The sequence below is a fragment of the Anopheles bellator genome, chromosome 2 (assembly GCF_943735745.2).
Source record: "Anopheles bellator chromosome 2, idAnoBellAS_SP24_06.2, whole genome shotgun sequence".
NCBI lineage: Eukaryota > Metazoa > Arthropoda > Insecta > Diptera > Culicidae > Anopheles > Anopheles bellator.
Window position 1 is genome coordinate 269,470 of NC_071286.1, and position 19,200 is coordinate 288,669.

General features: G+C 51.6%; 3 protein-coding genes across 5 annotated transcripts; 1 reads left to right on the top strand and 2 right to left on the bottom strand.

The window, feature by feature from the left end:
• The first annotated feature begins 504 nt into the window (after positions 1–504).
• On the top strand, positions 505–9,958 carry LOC131212104 (SITS-binding protein). Of its 3 annotated transcripts, XM_058205844.1 has the most exons (7): positions 505–719; positions 789–948; positions 2,227–2,375; positions 3,829–3,997; positions 7,587–7,682; positions 7,786–9,652; positions 9,716–9,958. In XM_058205844.1, exons 1-7 carry the CDS (start codon positions 592–594, stop codon positions 9,850–9,852), a joined length of 2,706 nt encoding a protein of 901 aa, XP_058061827.1. In that variant the 5' UTR covers positions 505–591; the 3' UTR covers positions 9,853–9,958. The 3 variants fall into 3 exon arrangements, with proteins under 3 accessions (XP_058061827.1, XP_058061828.1, XP_058061829.1); XM_058205845.1 differs by lacking the exons at positions 505–719; positions 789–948 and adding an exon at positions 1,113–1,217; XM_058205846.1 differs by lacking the exons at positions 505–719; positions 789–948; positions 2,227–2,375 and adding an exon at positions 3,682–3,748.
• On the bottom strand, positions 4,702–6,505 carry LOC131212105 (cilia- and flagella-associated protein 45-like). Its single transcript, XM_058205847.1, has 4 exons — positions 6,393–6,505; positions 5,171–6,329; positions 4,869–5,110; positions 4,702–4,807 (listed from the first exon to the last, which is right to left on the bottom strand). Exons 1-4 carry the CDS (start codon positions 6,503–6,505, stop codon positions 4,702–4,704), a joined length of 1,620 nt encoding a protein of 539 aa, XP_058061830.1.
• Positions 9,752–19,090, bottom strand: LOC131211436 (A disintegrin and metalloproteinase with thrombospondin motifs 7). Its single transcript, XM_058204893.1, has 12 exons — positions 19,009–19,090; positions 18,709–18,931; positions 18,112–18,274; positions 16,948–17,079; positions 16,742–16,870; positions 16,203–16,558; positions 16,013–16,114; positions 15,822–15,935; positions 11,492–12,201; positions 11,046–11,427; positions 10,862–10,979; positions 9,752–10,793 (listed from the first exon to the last, which is right to left on the bottom strand). The coding sequence occupies exons 1-12, from the start codon at positions 19,088–19,090 to the stop codon at positions 10,206–10,208; spliced, it is 3,099 nt and encodes a 1,032-aa protein (XP_058060876.1). The 3' UTR covers positions 9,752–10,205.
• Between the last annotated feature and the right edge of the window lie 110 nt (positions 19,091–19,200).

Sequence of the window (19,200 nt, forward strand, 5' to 3'; positions counted from 1 at the left end):
CAATGGTGCTACGATTAAAAAGGGAAAATAAAACGTGACCATTGTGGTGGATTGCCTTAATCACGCCTCTACCTCGTTGATGAGCGCAAAGTGGTTTAAAAAGTAGAGTAAAGCCGCATATTTCTTCCAGTTCAAAGCAAATCTATATATTTTATAAGATCAGTAAGAATCAAATAAATATTAAACCATTAACCTGCACACCATTAATCATTAGTGGTGTGTATGTTTGATCAATTTGTTTTGCCCTCCTAGACTTGCTGTCTCTTCTCTCGGTACCACGACAAACAGCGTGCGCCACAGGTAAACGTCGATCAGAATAGACGGTGTTAACATATCTGCGAGGCCGCGCATCCATTACCCTTCGTCGTTGCACAATACCCCCCACACACACCGATGTCCAAAGGTGCGTTATCGTCGTCAACCAGACAGCATGGAGAAACACCGCAGAAGGGCCAGCACGTGCCGTCCGTGGTGGCGGAGCAGATTCCTTTTGTCGATTCAGATCACGGAGACGAGTGGCCCGGTGATGTTCATCGATCGAGTGGTGCGATCGGCAGTAGTTCGTCACTGGCCGCCTATGAAGACGACACGATGACCGAGAGTCAGGAAAATCTTGCTCTAGCGTTTGTAAACCGTGGCCTTGGCGGAGGTCCATCGCTTGCCGAGCGGAGGATGCAGAGCAAGCTAACGGTTTCCATCGAAAACAATGCCCCAGACAAGTAAGAAATCGTGTAGTTTAGATTTAGTTTGGTTTTGTGAAATTATGGAAGTGATTATTTGTTCTTCAGTGATATGGCCGAAGAAGCACGGGATAAAGCTACGGATCTGATGTCGATTGATGAGCGCTCGCGCGGGTTGCGTAGGAATTCTATTTCGTTACCTTCGCTAAATGTTAACGAGCTGGAGAAGATCGAAGTAGCGGCGGCGGTCACTAAACCAACAACATTGGTGAGTAGACATCGACTGCGAATCTAAGCAATATCAATCAAGTGAAGCCCTTGACAGCAGGCCTGATAAGCGGGATTAAAGTTTTCTACTGATAAGTTTTGTCTTTGCAACTATCGTCGCTGCGGTTCTTTTAAATTTCCTTTCTATTCTTAACCACGACACACTGTCGAACAGGAGTAGTTAAGTAAAGTTATTTGACCGTGTGCAATTCAAAGTGTTCAACATGTGCCTGTCCAACTCATCATGTACTCACGTCACGCCGTTGTTAGGTTGGTAAATTGTACACAAATGGGGCTGTAAAATTGCACCATTACCTCTTAGCTTCTGACCGCTAATCGAATAACAATGGACTGTGTGCTAGAAATGGGAGCAATATTTTCATTTCTAATTATCTTGCATGTGGCCTTAGTCTCTAGCCTTCTCGTTCTCGCTCGAACGACGATCTCTTTAATAAAGAGATTGATAATCATGACAAAAATCAAAAAGCAGTTTAGCTACTAAACAGCTACAGATTTTTTTTTCTTGTATTAGATGATTATGGTTTATTGTTATTCGAAATCATTTTTTAAAGTCATACAAACTTTTGTCACATACTGTAACCTGAATTTGAATTTTGAATTTGAAATAACGCCTACGACGTATGCAATCGGATTCTAAAGCTATTCTAAAAGTTCGCTAAGTTTCACCTAAAACAATTAGTATATCTTCTTTTTGAATCGCTCTTTTGAGACGTTGAGGTTCTAAGAGCAAATTTATGAAGATTAAAGACATTGTGATTAAATCTCGCAGACTGGTATCGACATTTGTGGCCATAGGTGAATTTGAGCACCGCGAGAACAAGTTGATGTTGGATGATGATTTTAAGCAATTAACATCGTTGTCCAGACCAAACATTGAGAACATGTGGCCATTTATGAACCTTGGAGTATGTGAAAAGACCCCACTCAATTTAACAGAATCAGCTGAATTAATCAAAACAGTCTGGATGTGTTGGTCCATATCTGACGACTGTAGAAAAAACCATATGACAAAATCACGATGTTTGGCAATATTGTCTGGGCGGAATGGTATGCATTGCGGATACTTAGCTTGTTATCGCATATGCGGACTTTGGCTTGTTCTAAATATGTTTGTTTGTATAAATAATCCCTAAGTTCAGCAAACCTATCATTTACACTCCTTATATCATGTTTTTGATTGAGTTTTGATTGACTAAAGCAAATTGTTCATCCTCGTTTTGTGTTCATGAAATAAACTTCTTTTTGCTTTCCACTGTAGGTCGAAGACCAAAGTAGCACAAGTTCGATATCGGATGGAACCACCATGACCCCGAGCCCGAGCACCCCGGTTTCCCCGGCTAATCTGAAACCGATGCTACACTTTAACGACGACACGAGCAGCGATGAGGAAGTTAAACAACCCAGCAAGTAGGTTCACAATAATTTTTCCATATGATTTAGCAGAGGAATTTGACGTGACGCGTCCGGATGTACCAGATCCGACCTCGGTAGCCAGATAAAGTTAATTGGTAATCATAAATCAGAAACCTTCTTATCGCGTATCGTTGGGATCGCGCCGCGCGCAGCCAGCAAAATGTTTAGATATATCTTTATGCGACTGTTTTTGGATCCGCAATGCGTTGATGATGGTATCAGTGTAGCTATACACCTTTGCCGATCAGCTAGGTTTACGTTCACGTTCTAACATTACAGAGATTTACCCGAAAAGGCGAACGACACGAAGCCGGTTCGAGGTGTTGCGTGCATCTAAGTTTTCAAGATGGTCAGTCGTCAATCGATTGGTGACGATTACTGATGAAGTTGATCGTGGTGAATAGTGCCTAGTGCTGTGCATCACTGTTTGGTTGGTGACCAGTGATTTGTGTCGACTTCAATGGGTGACATCGTGAACAGTGAAGATAATCAAACGGATATAATTGTTCCCGTACTAGAACCGAAATATGCAACCTTCAGTCATTTCGGCCAGGATGGGTAAGGGTGAAATTAGAGATCCTTCCATTGTTTCATACACCCTCCTATTATAATCAATAGCGCGTTATAAACATTATCGACACCGGACAGCCTTCGATTGGCAGATAATGATCCTCATGTTGGCACCTTGGCCACCTACAATGATGCAAATATTGACTCGTTATCATTGAACGCTCTTTCTTGACAGCGTCAGGCGGTGACCTTGTGCGGAATGCAAAGAATCCCATATTTTCTAAGCACAGGTTCTCTCTAAACTCGTAAGAGTATTTCTGTTGAATTCTCTTTCGTCTCTTGCTGTTTCAATTTTTGATGTTGCCGCTCACCAACCGTTGGCATTATCAACACACACGCAAAACCAACTCGCATAGCCTTCCGCTAGTTTGATGACTTACAGTGACGGGCGTACCTGTTTGTGCGCCGAAGTGTTCGAGTTGCAATCAAATTTTAAGCTCCATATGAGCAAATGTGAATCAAGGAAAGCAGTAGACAAATTTGTACTCAATTGTATAAACATCGTTCACTTTCCGCTCAACCGTCGTCACACATATTTACGCTGTTCTCTGTGGAACCACAAGGAAACAGTCATTCCAAGGCGCGGCGTGTTGTCGCGCGCGCGTTTCCGACTACAGCGACTACACAAATAAACAGCTGTTACAGCCGCGAAGCACTACGCCGGTCGGGCCAATTCCAGGGCCTCATTCTTGCGATAACGGTCGCGTGGTCTCGTACGCATTGTGTTGTGTGTGGTGCCGTCGTGTAAGACGAACACCCAGTGTTGTAAGTCGAAGGGTTATAGGGCGTTCCAACTGGTTGGTTTTCTAGTTCTGTCAACTCTAAACTAAAGTTCATCCTGACGGTTTTGTCATTCTGGCTCTTTGTCGGCACGCAGGAACCTCTTCCGGACCAAGCGACGTTCATCTATTGCTCCACTACCGGCGCTACGGCTGAATGATAAAGAGATGATGTCGAACGATTACGATACACATAGCGTGCTGAGCAATCAGGCGTCGATTACCAGCATCAACTCTTTGGCCAGTTTGTTGAAGGAAAAAATGCAGGTGAGTCTTGTTTTGAAGCTTTTTACGTGCGTTGTAAGGTAACTTCCAAGGCAAGTTTCTCTCCTTTCGCAAAAAACTAAAGGTGAATTGGGATTTTTGCGGCACAACCGGTTTTATGAGCCGCGATGTTTCAAAACTCCATCCATTCAGGGGATTCCCTTCTAGTGTGGAGGTGATCGTGTTGTGTCGGTGTTTTTGAATCTTGCCCGGATGAGTCTGGAGGTTAAGTGAGTCAAATTAGAAAATTACTCCTACCGGTGGCGGACGGACTACCGGCGGTGCGACGGCAACTTACTGTTGCCACGATATTGTATTTGTGGTGAACGGGTTCAAGATGCGGCTCTGGTGGTTTGATATCCAGAGGGAAGATCGCAAATGCGAGATAAGAAAGTGATCACACAATTGATTTGGTGGTGGTGATAGAAGAGTTACTGCTAATGCTCGAAAGACAAAATAGAAACTTTTTACGGTGAAAAAGCCCAAACGGTCGTTCATGGTGTATTTTTTTTCGGCACACAGTTGCAAAACGCGTTCTGCGTGTGAGACCCCACGAGATATAACAATGCCGACAGTTATTGAATGACAGAAGTTCCATTTATTTAGACACACACAAATGGATGCTCAGGAAAAAACACTCAATAATAGCAATATGAATGAATTAGATATGCATTATGAAAATTCCGCTGTACTCATTCTATTCCGTTTTATTTGCCTAAGTTAAGTTGGCGCTCGACGTCCTTAATGAATCGTTCCGGGACTTGGCTTTCTTTCATCATCTTGATTTTGTTGGCAATGATGGTTTTGATATTTCTACAATTATAATAACATTCGATTAATAACGACGGATTGTTCGAAGCCCCTAGGTCCATACTTATCGCGCTTCTTTTCGGCTTCCAGTACTGCGGCTTGTTCGTTGCGCGCAATTCGTTCCTTCTCGCGCCGTTCCTGGTCCTTGAGGGTCATTTGTTGGATGATTTCTTCTCTGTATCTTTCGCGCAGCTTCAGTTGTTTGCGCTTTTGCTGCATTTCCTTGGCTTCCTCTTCCTTGAGCTTTTCTATGGTTTTCTTATGCTCGAGCTCGTCGCGGGCCAGCTGCATGGCCCGTTCGGTTTTCTACGAAGAAAGAGAAAATTAGTATCACGGATCGGTACTTTAGTAGTGTACGGCACTTACCACCGCTTCCAGTTGGGCGGCACGAGCTACTGCCAACTGCTGTTCGAGTTCCTTTTTCTTGATAGCAGCTTCCTTCTCGCGACGTCGAAATTCTCGTTCGATGTGCTCCTGGCCGCGCCGAAGATCCATGTCATTTTTCTCCGATTTTGTATCGAGGAGCTTCTGTTGGATTTTGAGCATACGATCGTGCTCCTTTTCGCGCACCTCTGCTGCAATTTTGCGCTCAAATTCTAGCTGCTTCTGCCTTTCCATGCGTTGGCGCATGTACTCCTGGATTTTAAGCTCTGCAATTCGCTGTTCTTCGAACTCAACCTGCTTGTAGTAAGCGGACAGCTCGTAGGCTTTCTTCAGCCCTTCGCGCACTTCACCGACGCGATCGTGACGCTCTTTTTCCTTGCGTTTTTCCTCCTCGGCGATCGCCATCTGAGCCTGCTTGAGGACCCGGGCCTCTTCCTCAATTCGCTCCGCTTCCTTGAGGCGCATCTTGTCCCGGTCCAGCAACTGGTTACGAATTTCCTCGGAATGTTGCGTGGTCAGCACCTTATTCACCTCCCGCTTTTTCTCCTCCTCCCTGAGGGCCTTTTCGTTCTCCTGCAACATCATCTTCTCCAGCCGGAGTTCCTCCGTGCGCAGTTCACGTTCGATTTCTTGCTTCTCCGCAATTTGGGCATCGCGGATTATGTGACACTTGGCGGCCAGGATGATGCGATTTGCTCGCTTCACTTCCTCCTCCTGTTCTTGCTTGGCGACAAAGGCCCTGTCTATGATCTTTCTCGGGCTCGTATCCGAATCGCGGTCACCGCTTCCATCCTCGAGCACGTTGCCCACCTTGCCACCCTTGTGCTGCCGTTCGCGGTCGATTCCTTGCAATCGCTTTTTACGTCGCTCCGATTCTTCGAGCATTTTCTTCTTCTCGATTTCATTCGCCTTAAACTGGGCCAATCGATCTTCGAGCGTCTTCAGCTTCGCTTTGTCTTGCATGCGGTCATAATCTTCCTTCGACCAGAACGAAGGATACACCGAGTGTTCCTTGCTCGGGATGAGCAGATTACGAATGTTGTCCTTGTTGGTGATACGCACCACCTTCTTGCCCTCGTACGGATCGTCTCGCTGCAAATGAATCGGTCTCCAGCGCAGCATAAGGTCGCATTCCTGAGGGCTGAAAATGAGAGAGAAACCCCAATCGCAAGAGATGTCGCTATCTATCGCACGAAAAACTCACTGATGGCGGTTGTAAAGCCCCGGCCGATGCTGCTTTACAGGAAGATCGTTGACGTAGGATGATTTGGCCTGACATTTCACAAAATTTTTCGTCGGTTTCGATTGTATTGGCATTTTTAAGGAGCGAGATGTACTGCCTTGGGTTAAGTTTCAGACGAAGACAAGTTCTAACAGCTAACAACGGTTGCTTTGGTTCAACGTCCCGTACCGATGTTTGCTAGGGTTGCCAGGACTTCTTGAACCCACGTTACTAGGGAAACTGACACAGTTGGCGTCCCGTTTTCGTGGCTCCCGTCGTCGAACATTTCCTTTCCCGTTTTAAATTATGAACCGAAAATGCGCGGTAACCGTTCATTTGACTCCATTTCTGGTTCTGTGTGCGTTTGGCACTGCAAAGCGGCGTTGCTGTTGAGCGCCAAATGTGTGAAAACGTGAGATGTCACTGTTTAACAGGTCGGGCAGCGAATGTTTTAAACAAATATTTATATTAATTTCTGCTCGTCTGAACACTGGTATGGAATATATCTATATATCGTCAGACGAAAGTTGCGGACTTTGATTTAGACGGTCCTGGTCAGCGGAAAGTGACGGTCAAAGGTGTTTGGAACATGTTAGGACTGATAGGAAAAGGTGAAGCTTCGCGTGAATGTTTAGATAAAGTTAATAGTACTTCGAAGGACGGTACAAACAATACGCTGGTTTTAGAAAAATTGGCAGATCCCACCTTGGACTCACCGATCCAAACTGTTTCACAAAGTCGTGTTAGAAAAGTATGCGTTTGCTACGGAGACAACGATAAACGATTCATTCCCAGCTCGTTGCCAGCATGGAGGGGATTAAAAAAGGTAGATTTGTAGGAGCGTTGCAAGAATATGTGCTAACCCTCAATGGCGTTATCAAAAGGCAACGATTTGTAGCATCTGCTTGTAGTAGAAGATAAAGTAGATAAAATGTGCGTTATCTTCGCTTCGACACACATCCTGGGATTATCGGTTGGATTACTGTTGACCTTTCGATTTCGCTAACGCCCGGCATGCTTTGGTGTTTTAGAACAGATAATTAACAGGAAATTACCGGGCAAACATCATCAAACGATAAAGCCGATATGTCCCGTTCAAAGCGATTTTTCCCCACTGTTTGTACTGATAAGGATCGTGTTTGTTGAGCATTTCTGTTCTTTTCCCCGGACCTACAGAATGTTCCCGCCATCATTCGGAAGAAAAAACGCGAAACGAAAGACTACAAGCTGCGGGCGTTTGTTGGATTTTTGTTTCTCGTCATTGTTTTTCTGGTGAGTGTGCGTTAGAATCCGCTTAGATTCGCCATATTTCGCCGACACACAAGGAATGCTCGTGGTGGATGATGCTAATTGATTCTCAACACACCGCCAACAGGTCGGCTATGCGTACGTCATGTACAACCAGAAGCTGCTGTCGAAGTCGTACTTCGAGAGCATCAAGTTCCACAAGAAGACGCGCAACATTCGGGTGCTGGACGGTAAGGGCGGGGAACTGCTAACCGGGGTGCTGGGGACGACGCTGAGCATCGAGCAGCCGTACAATTGTTTGCCGAAAAATCTGCGGGACGACGGCAGCGTGTGCTACGAGTGGAACTCGAAGGCCCGTCTGTACATGAACGTGGTCAAGCCGCCGACACCAGATATCAAGTGCTACTCGTTCCAGTGGGAAACCTTGTTGGAGGACCTTTACCCGACCGACTGTTTCGACGTGGCCGAGGATCGCGGATTCTGGTATGGGGGTGGTCTTACGAAGGGCATCGATTACACGCTCGGAAAGGCGTCGTTCGCGAGCAGCCCGTTCGTGACCGGTGACGCGAACGTGAACCAGTGGGGCAACGCTTTGAAGCGGTACTTTTTAAGCTCCCGAGGGGTCGCCATTCAGGTGGACGAGCGGACGCCCCTGCACGTGAGCGTCAATGATGGGCCAGGGCGACGGATGATGTGCTTGGAGGGACGCAACGATAAGTTTGCGTTCGTGAACAAACAGAGCCGGTTTCCGGAGTTGAAGTATACGGTCTGCACCGGCCCGGGCATGAAGTCGCTGCACAACGGCTTGGGGCAGAAAAGTCTCTGGGACGGCCTGACGGAGAAGGACACTGGCGTCATGAAGTCTCTGCTCCGCGAACCGGTGTGGCAGATACCGGCTTCGCGGCCGGAAGATCTTACCGAGACGGCCATCTACAACTACACCGAGAGCATCATCGCGCTCGGGTACCTTCGCCTGGGGCACATTTTGGTGAACGAGTTCTGGCAGCGAAACATCGGTGACTTCCGCTTGGATCCGGACCGCTTCGCCACGCTCGACGAGACGGTGAACATTTTGCATCGGCGCGGCTTTCGCGTTTCGTTCACCATTCAACCGTTTATCAGCACCGAGAGCTTCAACTTCCGGAAGGCGGTGGCAGCGAAGCTGTTGATTTATGAGCGGGAATCGTCGCGCAGCATTCCGGCCCTGACCCGGTACAAGAGCACCACGAGTGCCGGAGTGATCGATGTCACGAACAATGCTTCGGTTCCGTGGCTGGCCGAGCAGCTGAAGAAAGTGTCCGAAGCGGTTGACATTGATTCGTACTTTCTGGACTTTGGGACGGCCTTTAACATCCCCCGGTACTACCAGTGCTCGCAGACTCTGGTCAATCCGGACGAGTACAAGACCTACTTCATGGCGCGCTTCGAACGAACGCTGAGCATCTTCGGTGTTTCGAGTGCAACATCCGTCCCACGGCCACCTGCCTTCCTTAGCCTGCCACCGGTTAACAGCTCGTGGACCGGCCTGCAGACCATCATACCGACACTGCTGTCTTACGGCATCATCGGGTTCTCCTTACTCATGCCCGGTCCCGTAGGAGGGGACTTTGTGCTGCCAACCCAGCAGCTGAAGAACATGCACTCGTTTTACGAATTCGACCTCCCGTCGCTGCCCGAAAAGGAGCTGTACATTCGCTGGCTACAGCTGGCCACCTTCCTGCCGGTGCTGCGCTTTACGCATCTGCCCTCCGAGTATCGGGACGAAACGGTGACAGCGATAGCGAAGGAGTTGGCCGACATCCGACAGCGAACGGTGGTGCCGATGCTGGAACGCTACTCGAGCATCTCGATGGACGACGGGCTGCCCATCATAAGGCCGCTGTGGATGCTCGATTCGACCGACGTCAACTGCTTCTCGATAGATGACGAATTTTCCATCGGGGACGGAATGATTGTGGCGCCCGTCCTCACGAAGGGGGAAACCATGCGCGAGGGTACGTACGGCGGTCGCCATTCGGTTGCAGGGGACGATGGATTCAGTTTTTGCTTCGTTCTAGTTTACCTGCCCCAAGGCGTGTGGAAGGATGGCATAGACGAGTCACTGCGGAAGGGAAGCCGCTGGATTCACAACTATAACGTGCCCCAGAATAAGGTGGCCTTTTTCATTAAGATGCCGGACAACACGCGTTTCTAAAACCGGTAACGGTAGTCTCAAAGTGATAGCGAAGCTCCAGCTGTGAGGAGTGACCGGTAACGAATAACTTATTTTATTAAATACAATTTTATTAACATTACAAACACTGTCCAGTAGAGAGAGCGTCTCATTCTCGCAGTACTCTCGGGGCCCAAATTATGGGTAAGAAGGGAGGTGCCGCTTTGTTCGAATAGCGTGGTTTGTACTGAAGGAAGTGTAGTGCTTCCTCTTGCGCCACCATCTCACGGCACCATGGTCCAGTACACAAGCGTGAGGAGCAACAGCACTACAAAGAATGTTAATATAACATATGCAGTAGCCTCCGGTTCTAGATGGCGCAACGGGTCGCAGCTTCAGATGACGTTGCTCACTTCGTAGTCGGCCGGTGTGGAGGGCGACGGAAGCTCGGCCAGGGTGGTGTCCTGCTCCGGTGGTGCAGGAGTATCCGTTCGTTCGGTCACTGGATCGCTTTTACCGTCCTGTTCGCACACCGGCATTCCCTCGTCGCAGGGCTCGCTGTCCACCGGGCGCTCTGTGTAGTTGCAGTACGCGTCGGGACGTGCGTTCGTGTTGCTGTCCACGCACAGAATCGAGCGCTTTCGAACCGGCACGGGCTCGTTTGGCTTGCGACAGGGCTTCAGACAGAGCTGCCACGGGCCAACCCACCAATTGAACGGACACGGATCATCGTTGCAGCCGCGCCCCACCCGCTCGAGCGGCTTTCCGAAAGCGTGCCGAATGCACAGCTCATCTTTGACCGGACCCTTGCCACGGTGGTAACACACCGACTCGCGGTACTGCTGGCCTCCGCCACATGTCTCCGAGCAAACGGACCACTCCGAGAGCTTCCAGTAGTAGATGGACTGATTGTTGGCGTTGTTTGACGGGAGCGTATATTCGTACCGGATGCCAACGTGGTTATTTTTCTTCTTAACTATGATCTGCAACGGAGCATCGGTGAAGGGGAATGTACAAAAGTGACGACAAAAGCATCGGTGGCCACACTTACGAAGGTGTTCACATCCTCCATGATCGGTCCCGGTATTTTGATGCGTTCCTTCTCGTTGTCGCGCTCATACAGACACAGGCTGCTGGCCACTTCGTACTCGCCGGGAAGTTGAATAAAACTGTAAAGAAATACACCAAGGTAGTGGCCCACCGGAGGGAGAAGCTTTGTGACGGGGAGAACTCACTGGTTACAATTGAGATAGCATTCGTTGCCCGTCGATCGTCCGACGCCGATAAAGTTTTTCGACGGAGCCATCTCCTCGATCAGCACATTTCGGGCACCGACCGGGATCATCAGCACGTCCTGCACCATTTCACTCGTATTGATCTTCTTCATTATTTCACCCTTCTTCACCAAACACGTGTCCCCGGCACCGCCACAAACACCGCATCGGTCTTCCGTCGTGTTCGAGTCCACCACCCAGTCGCACCCGACCCGCCGACAGATTCCTCCGATGCACATGTCGTTCGTGCCGAGATTGCAAGGCGTTCCGTCGGCTGCCGTGTCTCCGAACGGTACGATCATGGTGTCCTCCGCGTTGCTGCAGTACAGCTCGCACGGTTCATCTGTCCACCGGAGAGAGGATTGTGAGATTCGCGTTGATTGAGACCCCGGTTTGGCCAGACTTACTTTTGTCGAAGTACGGCAACCAAGTGTACCGATCGCCCTTGATCGTATCGTTATCGTGCGAAGAGCATTGTGCCGCCCGGAAACTGGGACTGCCGAGCGCACACGACTGCAGGTGGCACGTTTTGTAGCGCGCCCGTTCTCCGATGCAAAACGTTCCCCCGTGGGCCGGTGAAGGGTGGTCACATTCGCGCGTCTGCTTCGCAATGCCGAACCCGCAGGATCGCGAGCACTCGCTCCAAGCGCTCCAATCGCCCCACCCGCCATCGACCGGGGCCGGTAGCTCCTCCACTTCGACGCACTGCTGGTTCTGGCACCACATCCGGCGGCCACAGTTCGTCCCGGGAGCGGCCGGCCGCAGCATCGTCGTGCAGACTTCACCCACCAGGCACCAGAGCTGCGTGCAAATCTCGTCCAGCTTCGAGCACACGGTCATGTCCTCGTCGGTCGAGTTGAACTGCAGCCGGCACTGCAGATCCGCGTTGTACATGGCGCCCGGCGGCAACTCCGGGTACTCGTACTCCTCCTGGCTGGGCGCATCCTCGAGACACTTGCCGAGACCCTGGTCGAGGAAGTGCGTGATGTCCCGGCGGCTACAGTTCGACCAGGACACTTGCATCGTGTCCGCTTCGAAGCTGGGCGTCATGATGTGCAGAATGGGGCCGATCCGGTGATCGCACCCCGTTTTGGCCGTATCATGGTACATGCCGAAGCTGTGTAGGTGAGGAGCATGAGCAGTAAATGTTTACATTAGTAACAACTCAAATGTTATCAATTCTTATCAATTCTGATTTTTCATGATTCAAAACCTAACAAAACCAACCAAGCTTTCTTGCAGAGCTTTAACGACTTCGCGAAGCGAAAGGTGTTCAGCGAGATGCATACCGTCAGGCGCAGAGCGAAAGGAAAATTTCAATTCTATCAGGATTTGGCCATGAACCTTTCAGCGTTTATGATCACAACACCCAACACCAAAAAACACAACACCTAACGCCAAATCTTCCCTCTGGCTAGCGAAGCATTTATCAATGATCGGTTCCGATCGATCGAGCGGGAGCTTGTACCGATCGCCTTAGCTACTCGGTTGTCGAGCGGCCCTTGAACGCCGTCTTTTATGCTGCTTGTTCGATCTCACTTCCTGTGCCCCGTGCGCTCGTGATAAGCTAATGAAATTGAATACGCCATAAAATTACTCCTAATAGAATGGACACCTAGGAATAAGGCGAGAGTGTGAATAGTAATGGGCCGGTACAAGATTTACGACCGGTGAGAAATGATAAATCAATTTGTCGATCCAGCAGCACGACGTTCGGCATGTTGAAACATTTAAACACGATCATGTGTGCAAGTTTGCCTCGAAGGGGCTTGAAATGAAGTTGTCGCGCTTTGGCCGCGCTACAACTCCCTGTCGTGTGACCGGCAGGGACACAGGTTTGCCAAGCATAGGTGTTGGAATTCGCCTCGCTCGTTTCCCGATCGATCGTACCCTAGCGATCGGATCGCATGGCATCCACAAACGGATGCTTTTTGAAGCCAAATTGTAAAGTGTAACCCTCCTGGAGCGCGCGGCCAATTGGCGCGGCACTCGAATCGATTAAGGAGTTAATCAATTACACTGAAATAAATTAGTGTTGATTACCGCCGTTAGCCGGGGGCCGTTTCTGACCGGCTGGATTGAGATTTCACATTTCTGCGCACGATCCGCGGTCTCGGAAGCGCTTTAATTGGTCGTTTTAACAAATCAAGTAGCGGATTCCCATGCGGATTGTATTGCGCCGTAATCCATTCGGCCGCGCTGGGAAATAATTCCTAGACCCGAGCCACCGCCACCGTGCGTGATGTCCGAGCCGAGTCTGTGTGTTTGGCGGCGGTGGCGTGTCGATCCGCACTTGGCTTAGATTCAACGTCATGATAATACAGATTTATGGGACTACTTTCGACGGCACATGACATCATAGTATTATCGATCCGATCCGGTGACAATCCAACGGATGGCCCAACAATCCCGGGGCGGTTCTGGCGAGGGCCGGGCAGGGACCGGAAAACAAACGGCATGGCCGAGCGCGCGCGAACACTGATGGATCGTAGCCGAGTGCGTTTACGACTTTTATGATCTACGCACCGGGCTGCCTCCCGGTGGTCGGCGGTGCGCCCGGAACCCGTTCGGTGGTGGTAACTTGATTCATAAAGCGGTTCTAATTATTCAGCATCTTCCTCCACCGTAGTGGCCACCGTTCGCGCACTGGCGGGGCCGCAGAACAAACTGTTTGTTTGCGGTTAAATTTATTGCTAAAAGATACTCCGGAGCCAGCGAGCAGAGTATGCTGATGATGCTGCGCCCGCGTGCTTGTTGTTGACATAAATTTTCATAAATACACCCCGGTATCGGTTTGATAAAGTTCCCGATTGATCACCCGCCTGAAACGCTGGCCTGCGATCGCCGGCACCGAGCGATGATGTATATGCATAAATAAATCGCAATCGCGCGCGATCGGGCGAGACTTTGAGGAGACTTGAAACTCCCTCCCGGTCCCGGACGGCAGCAGTCTGGCACGGCCCCCCGGGGACCCCTTCAGCGTGCTGAAAAGGTAAACTGCAATGCCATTTTTTCTCCGCGCGGCCGCTGCAGCCACTGCCGGGGCTGGGCCGCCGCTTCGTGCGGGGTTTAAATGAAAAATTAGCTCTAATCTAAATAATTGTTGAATAATTAATCCCCCGCCTCGGCATGCACCTGTGCACGGCGAGTCCCACGTCGCCTTGCGCCGCGCTGAACGCGCAGGAGCCAGGGTCCAAGTGGACTCCAAGCTACTGGGCTGGGGCTCTGGTAAGTGTCATTAGGGCGAATGCGCACGAATTGTTTTTGTCACGCTTGTTCCGCACACTTTACATCTAGTTAGCATATTATGTTAATCGTCCGGCCACAGGTAAAACCGTTCCGACCGGGTCGGTCTAGTTTAAGCGCTTCCCCGAGCGACCTCCGAACAGCGTTCTCCGCGCGGTCCGTTGTTGCCGTTGCCAATCGCGACAGGAATTTCTCATAAATCGAACTGAAGAAATTAAAAGAGGAGAAGCCAACAGTTTCTCCGGCAATAAAAGAGTTCCGCAAACGGCGCGAAATATGGCCACCGTGACTTCTTTCAATGGTGGTCCGCCGTGACTTCTTTCGTCCTTGGCATCCGCAGCCGTCGGTTCGATCCGTTGGGCCAAAAGTCGGCGAAAAAATGAGAAAGTGCCCAAGAGGCCGCCCATACGCAGCAGACGAGGCTCGGGAAGATGCTCGGAATGGAGGAAACCCGAAAAGAGGAGATACATAAATTATCGTTGGTGCGATTTTGTCTGACAGCTCAATTAAAGCCGCGTTCTTCCGTGTGTATGTCGGGGCCGTGGCCGTAGAAAAATCCCTTTCCATCGATCAGCGATCGGCGTCGGACCGCGGGGAAGTGCGGAGTCCGTGAGTCATTAGTTTGATTTAAACATTCCTAATTGAAAATCGGCGGAACTCGGCGGCCCGTATCTAGGCGACACCGTAACGGATACAGCCCCAGCGGCCCAGCGGCTGTTTGCGAAATTAATCGATGCCGACTCCTCACGCTTGCTACAAATTAATCCCCAGGGCCCGGAGCCGGCCCGCGCGACGACACAATCGGCGTCGGCCGACCAATCAAAGTATCTCCCACAAAGAAGGTGGAGCGATTCCGGGGCGTCGTGGGGAGGGACTTAGTATTGCGTACCAATCCCCGTGGCCCGTGGCCGGCCGGCCTGTGGCTCAATTAAACCCCGGGCCGGCCGGCGGCCTCCACTGGAACAATAAATTATTCAACGTGTCGATACAATTAGGGCTCATAAATCATGAGCCCACCGAGTCCGAGCCCGGGCGGCCCCTTGCGCCTTGCGCGGTGCCAAGAAGGGCCCAGATTGGAAAGTTTCGACGCGATCTCTGTGCGATCGCGGCTTGCATCTGCTTGATCGCTTGCTGCGTTTTGGTGACATGCGATATTCGACTCGGCTCTCGGAGGGGCGCATTATTCGCCGCCGCCGCCGCCGAGGAAGCCATCAATCACTGGGCTGTCAGCTTGGCCGGGCTGAGAGAGGGGCCGAAGGGGTGTGGATCATAACAACAAATGCAAATATTGAACAACAATTAAAACCCGGCCCGGCCACTGAGTGGCGACCGGCGAACGTCTCTCGGAGGAACTACTGTCAGGGCAGATTAGCCCGAAGCGGTGTGAAACGAAAGAACGTCGTCGAGTGCGGTCCAAGTGGGCGAAGTGGACCACCATGGGCGCGATAGCTGGAAGGAAATGGACCCCTGCGGGAGGAGGCGGGTACTCACTTGTGGCCCAGCTCGTGTGATATCGTGTGCGCCAGGGTGATGCCGTTGTCCTCGTTCACACTGCACGATTTGTCCGGCCGACACATGCCTCCTACGTTGGCTACGCCGAGCGTGCTGCTCAAAGAAAAACCCGGAGATGGCCACACTCAGCGACTGATGGGTCGAAAGGGCTCGAAAGGGCGAATACTTACGCGCACCCATGGTTGGAGCAGATGTTCTTCCGCGTCACCAGAATGGCCACGTCGTGGTGGTGCGGATCCTCGTCCGGCTTGGGATTAAGATTTCGCTGCCAGCTGTCAGCGGGCGAGGGAAACGAAACGAAAGACCTCATCAGAAGAGACGAACCCGGGTCGGCCGCGGCCGCCGCAGCGGGATGCTTACCGGCAAAAGTTCTCCAGCGTGTTGCCGGCCATGTGCGTGACGTTGAAGTCGGCGTGCGAGTCCTCCTCCTCGAGGATGATGATCTTCACCACCGCCACCTGGATGGAGTTCCCGATGGTGGGGTCCTTGTACAGCGACGAGACCATATTCATGATCATCAGCAGATACTGCTGCAGATCGACGTCCTGGTGGAACAGCACCATCGAGTGGTCGGCCACGACCAGCGCCTCGACGTGGCGCGGCTTGCTAATGGATCGCTTTATCCGGCGACGGCCCCGCTGCTCGGGCGGGCCTCCCGCGGCCTCGGCGCCCTCGGTGGTGTGGCCCCGCGCCTTGCGACCGCCTTGCACGAGGACCTGCAATGGAAGCCTTTGGAAATTTCTTACGTATTCACAAACAAACGAACAAACACGCGGTCGCGGTGCACCTAATAGAATCGTTACGTGCCTCCCCCGTCCCGTCCGGTTCGATCCGGTGCGGAAAGCTACGAACCATCCCCGCCTCGCCTCGCCTCGCCTCGCGCACCATATTGATATTACCTTGCCCTGGTGTTGCCATTCTAGCCGCGTTTCCGTCAGCCGGCGGGGCTCTTTGGTGCCGCAGTTGCTGAGGTGCCGTTTCTTGCGCTTACGTTTTCTCTTCTTGCCCGCCGCAGACTTGGCATTCTTCTACGCGAACGAGAGAGAGAGAGAGAGCGGGAGAGGGATTAGGGATGGAATTTTATGAATCATCCCGACGGCCATACCTTGGTTGGCGTCGTGTCTTTGACGTCGGCCCGCTTGAACAGCACGTGCGGATGCTCTCCGTTCCGTCTTGGGTGATGGTTTTTGGACGGTTCAATCCAATACTCGGTCCGGTTCGTTCGCAACACGCCCGCCTGCGGAGGAATCACACACAGCTCACTACGATTCGTTCGGCGGCCCTATGAATAATTCGCGGTGACGCTTTGGCTGACGCGTTGCCACGGCAACGGAAGCCATCAAGAAGGCCCCACTTATTAGGCGAGAAAGCGCGATTTGTTCTAGTGGCAGTCGATCCGAGGGACCGGTTTCTGTGCCGTTTGAACGGCCAGCTACCTTCAGAGCAAGGGTACTGCTAGCCATTTGCCGAAAAGCATTAGGTTGATTAAAATATTGCACATCGGACGATTACGGTCAATTAGGTGCGCGTATCGTGCGCAGTGGCCATAAATATCGTGTTGTTCGAGCCGAGCGCGCGACGTTTATTGGCATCGAATATCCTTTCACCTGTCCAGTCTAATTAGCGCCGCTTTGAGAAGGAAGCCGACCAGCTAGATGAATCAGATGTTTTTATGCACGCGCGGAGTCTTGGCATAGTTCAACCACTAAACCGCACGAACTTATCGGTGCTCGAACCGATTTCCATTCCCGGTACCGACGGATTTCTAAAACCGATTGTGACAAACCGAAGTAACACTAGCCCGATACGACCCTGGAGCTAAAGTACGCACGGGCTACGCAAGAGTTCGATCGAAAGGAGTGGAGCGGCCGCTGCAATTTAATCCGATTCGCTTTTAATTGGTCGCAAAGGTTAATTACATTTCGTCGCCTACCGCCGGTTGGAGTCGTTCGTGCCGTTGCCGGGTGGCTTTCGGTGCGCAGAGATCGGTACGATCAATGCAACGCAAACAGATACTCGGCTCGGCCGACCAACTAACTGACGCGCTTTGGCTGAGCACGAGAAATCCCAGGCAGCCCAGAACGGGAGTAGAAGAAATTGGGGCTTGACAACCCGATGAAGAGATCGCTCGATCGAATTGACGATATGCTAAGTTATGGCGCGATAACGATCGAACGATCGGTCCCGATGGCGCCTTTGGGGCGCATCGCTAACGGAACCGACCGGAAAACTGGAGCTCGGTCGGGAAAAGCCCGGTGCTGATGCTTACCAGTCCGTTGCACGCGGATAGCGCCACTCGCGACTGGTCGTGACCTCGGATCTGGCCTTGATAGTGACAGTTGATGTGCTTCTTCGGATGAACCCGCGTGCGGACGTCGCGTCGATGCCGCTCCACCACCATTAAAGGCGCTACAAACGAAGCCGTCGATGGTCTGGTTTTCGTGGCCCCGGCAGATAAAGGAAAAGAGCCAAACAGAGAGAGAGAGAGAGAGAGAGAGAGAGTGAATCTTGTTTTATCCCTTTCGGCGGCGCACTATGGGACCGAAAAAGGGAACAACTTTTCAGACATCAATGCGCAACATATTCTCGGCTCGGCTCGGGGATGCTGGACCCGGCGGTCGGGTCGGCGGGGACTGGAAAACACGTTTCACTGGACGCCGGCTGGGCGCCTCGTCGCCCCGGCGATGGTGTGGCGCCTGCGCGATCATGACCCGCGTGTGCGGTGGCGCCACGGCGGAGGGTCGGTTTTGATTGAAGGGTAAAAAAGTGGTCAAAGATCCTCGGCCCGGCAGTGGGCCGCGCGAACGTGTCGAGTGGGTCGAGCCAGGCCGGGACGGGCCAGGCCGGGTTCTTGGGTCGCACTTACTCGAGTTCCAGGTGGAGTGTTTCGTCGCCGACGTCAATGTGGTACTGCAAGAGCTGCTGCTGCTGCGGAGGAATGCTTTCCGGTGCGCTGCGGCGCCGTCTCCGGTCGCCGCTCGGCGACTCGGCGTGATGATGTGTTAAGACATGCGTGATGGTTTCTCCGCGATGGTTTACCTTTCGAGGCACCACCAGCGCGGCCCCCTCGAGATGGTGCGTGTACAGGCCTGCGTGGTGGAATCGGGACGTGAGCCACGGCATCTTCGCCCTTTTCGGGTGGCGCCACTTACGCCGTGCCACTTACCTTGGGGCTGCCAGCGGGAGTCAGCGGGCAGAATAAATACGGCGGCCAGCAGTGCGATGAGTAACGCTAAAGGTGGAAACATTTTTCCTGGCTTGTCCTTTTCACCAATTACCGACACACGAAACAGGGCGCAGGGAACACGGGGCGTCTTTGCACTGTTTAAACAAGTTCAAACGTATCTTTCCATCATTT

Excerpts from the sequence above, each read along its gene's own strand:
- LOC131212105 (XM_058205847.1), bottom strand. The coding sequence starts at position 6,505 with ATGCCAATACAATCGAAACCGACGAAAAATTTTGTGAAATGTCAGGCC. Across the intron at positions 6,330-6,392 it reads GGGCTTTACAACCGCCATCA|CCCTCAGGAATGCGACCTTA; the intron begins GTGAGTTTTTCG and ends TCTCATTTTCAG. Across the intron at positions 4,808-4,868 it reads GCCGAAAAGAAGCGCGATAA|AAATATCAAAACCATCATTG; the intron begins GTATGGACCTAG and ends TTATAATTGTAG.
- LOC131212104 (XM_058205844.1), top strand. The coding sequence starts at position 592 with ATGACCGAGAGTCAGGAAAATCTTGCTCTAGCGTTTGTAAACCGTGGC. Across the intron at positions 2,376-3,828 it reads GAAGTTAAACAACCCAGCAA|GAACCTCTTCCGGACCAAGC; the intron begins GTAGGTTCACAA and ends GTCGGCACGCAG. Across the intron at positions 3,998-7,586 it reads TGTTGAAGGAAAAAATGCAG|AATGTTCCCGCCATCATTCG; the intron begins GTGAGTCTTGTT and ends CCGGACCTACAG.
- LOC131211436 (XM_058204893.1), bottom strand. The coding sequence starts at position 19,090 with ATGTTTCCACCTTTAGCGTTACTCATCGCACTGCTGGCCGCCGTATTT. Across the intron at positions 18,932-19,008 it reads CTCCCGCTGGCAGCCCCAAG|GCCTGTACACGCACCATCTC; the intron begins GTAAGTGGCACG and ends TCCACCACGCAG. Across the intron at positions 10,794-10,861 it reads TGGAGGATGTGAACACCTTC|ATCATAGTTAAGAAGAAAAA; the intron begins GTAAGTGTGGCC and ends GCTCCGTTGCAG.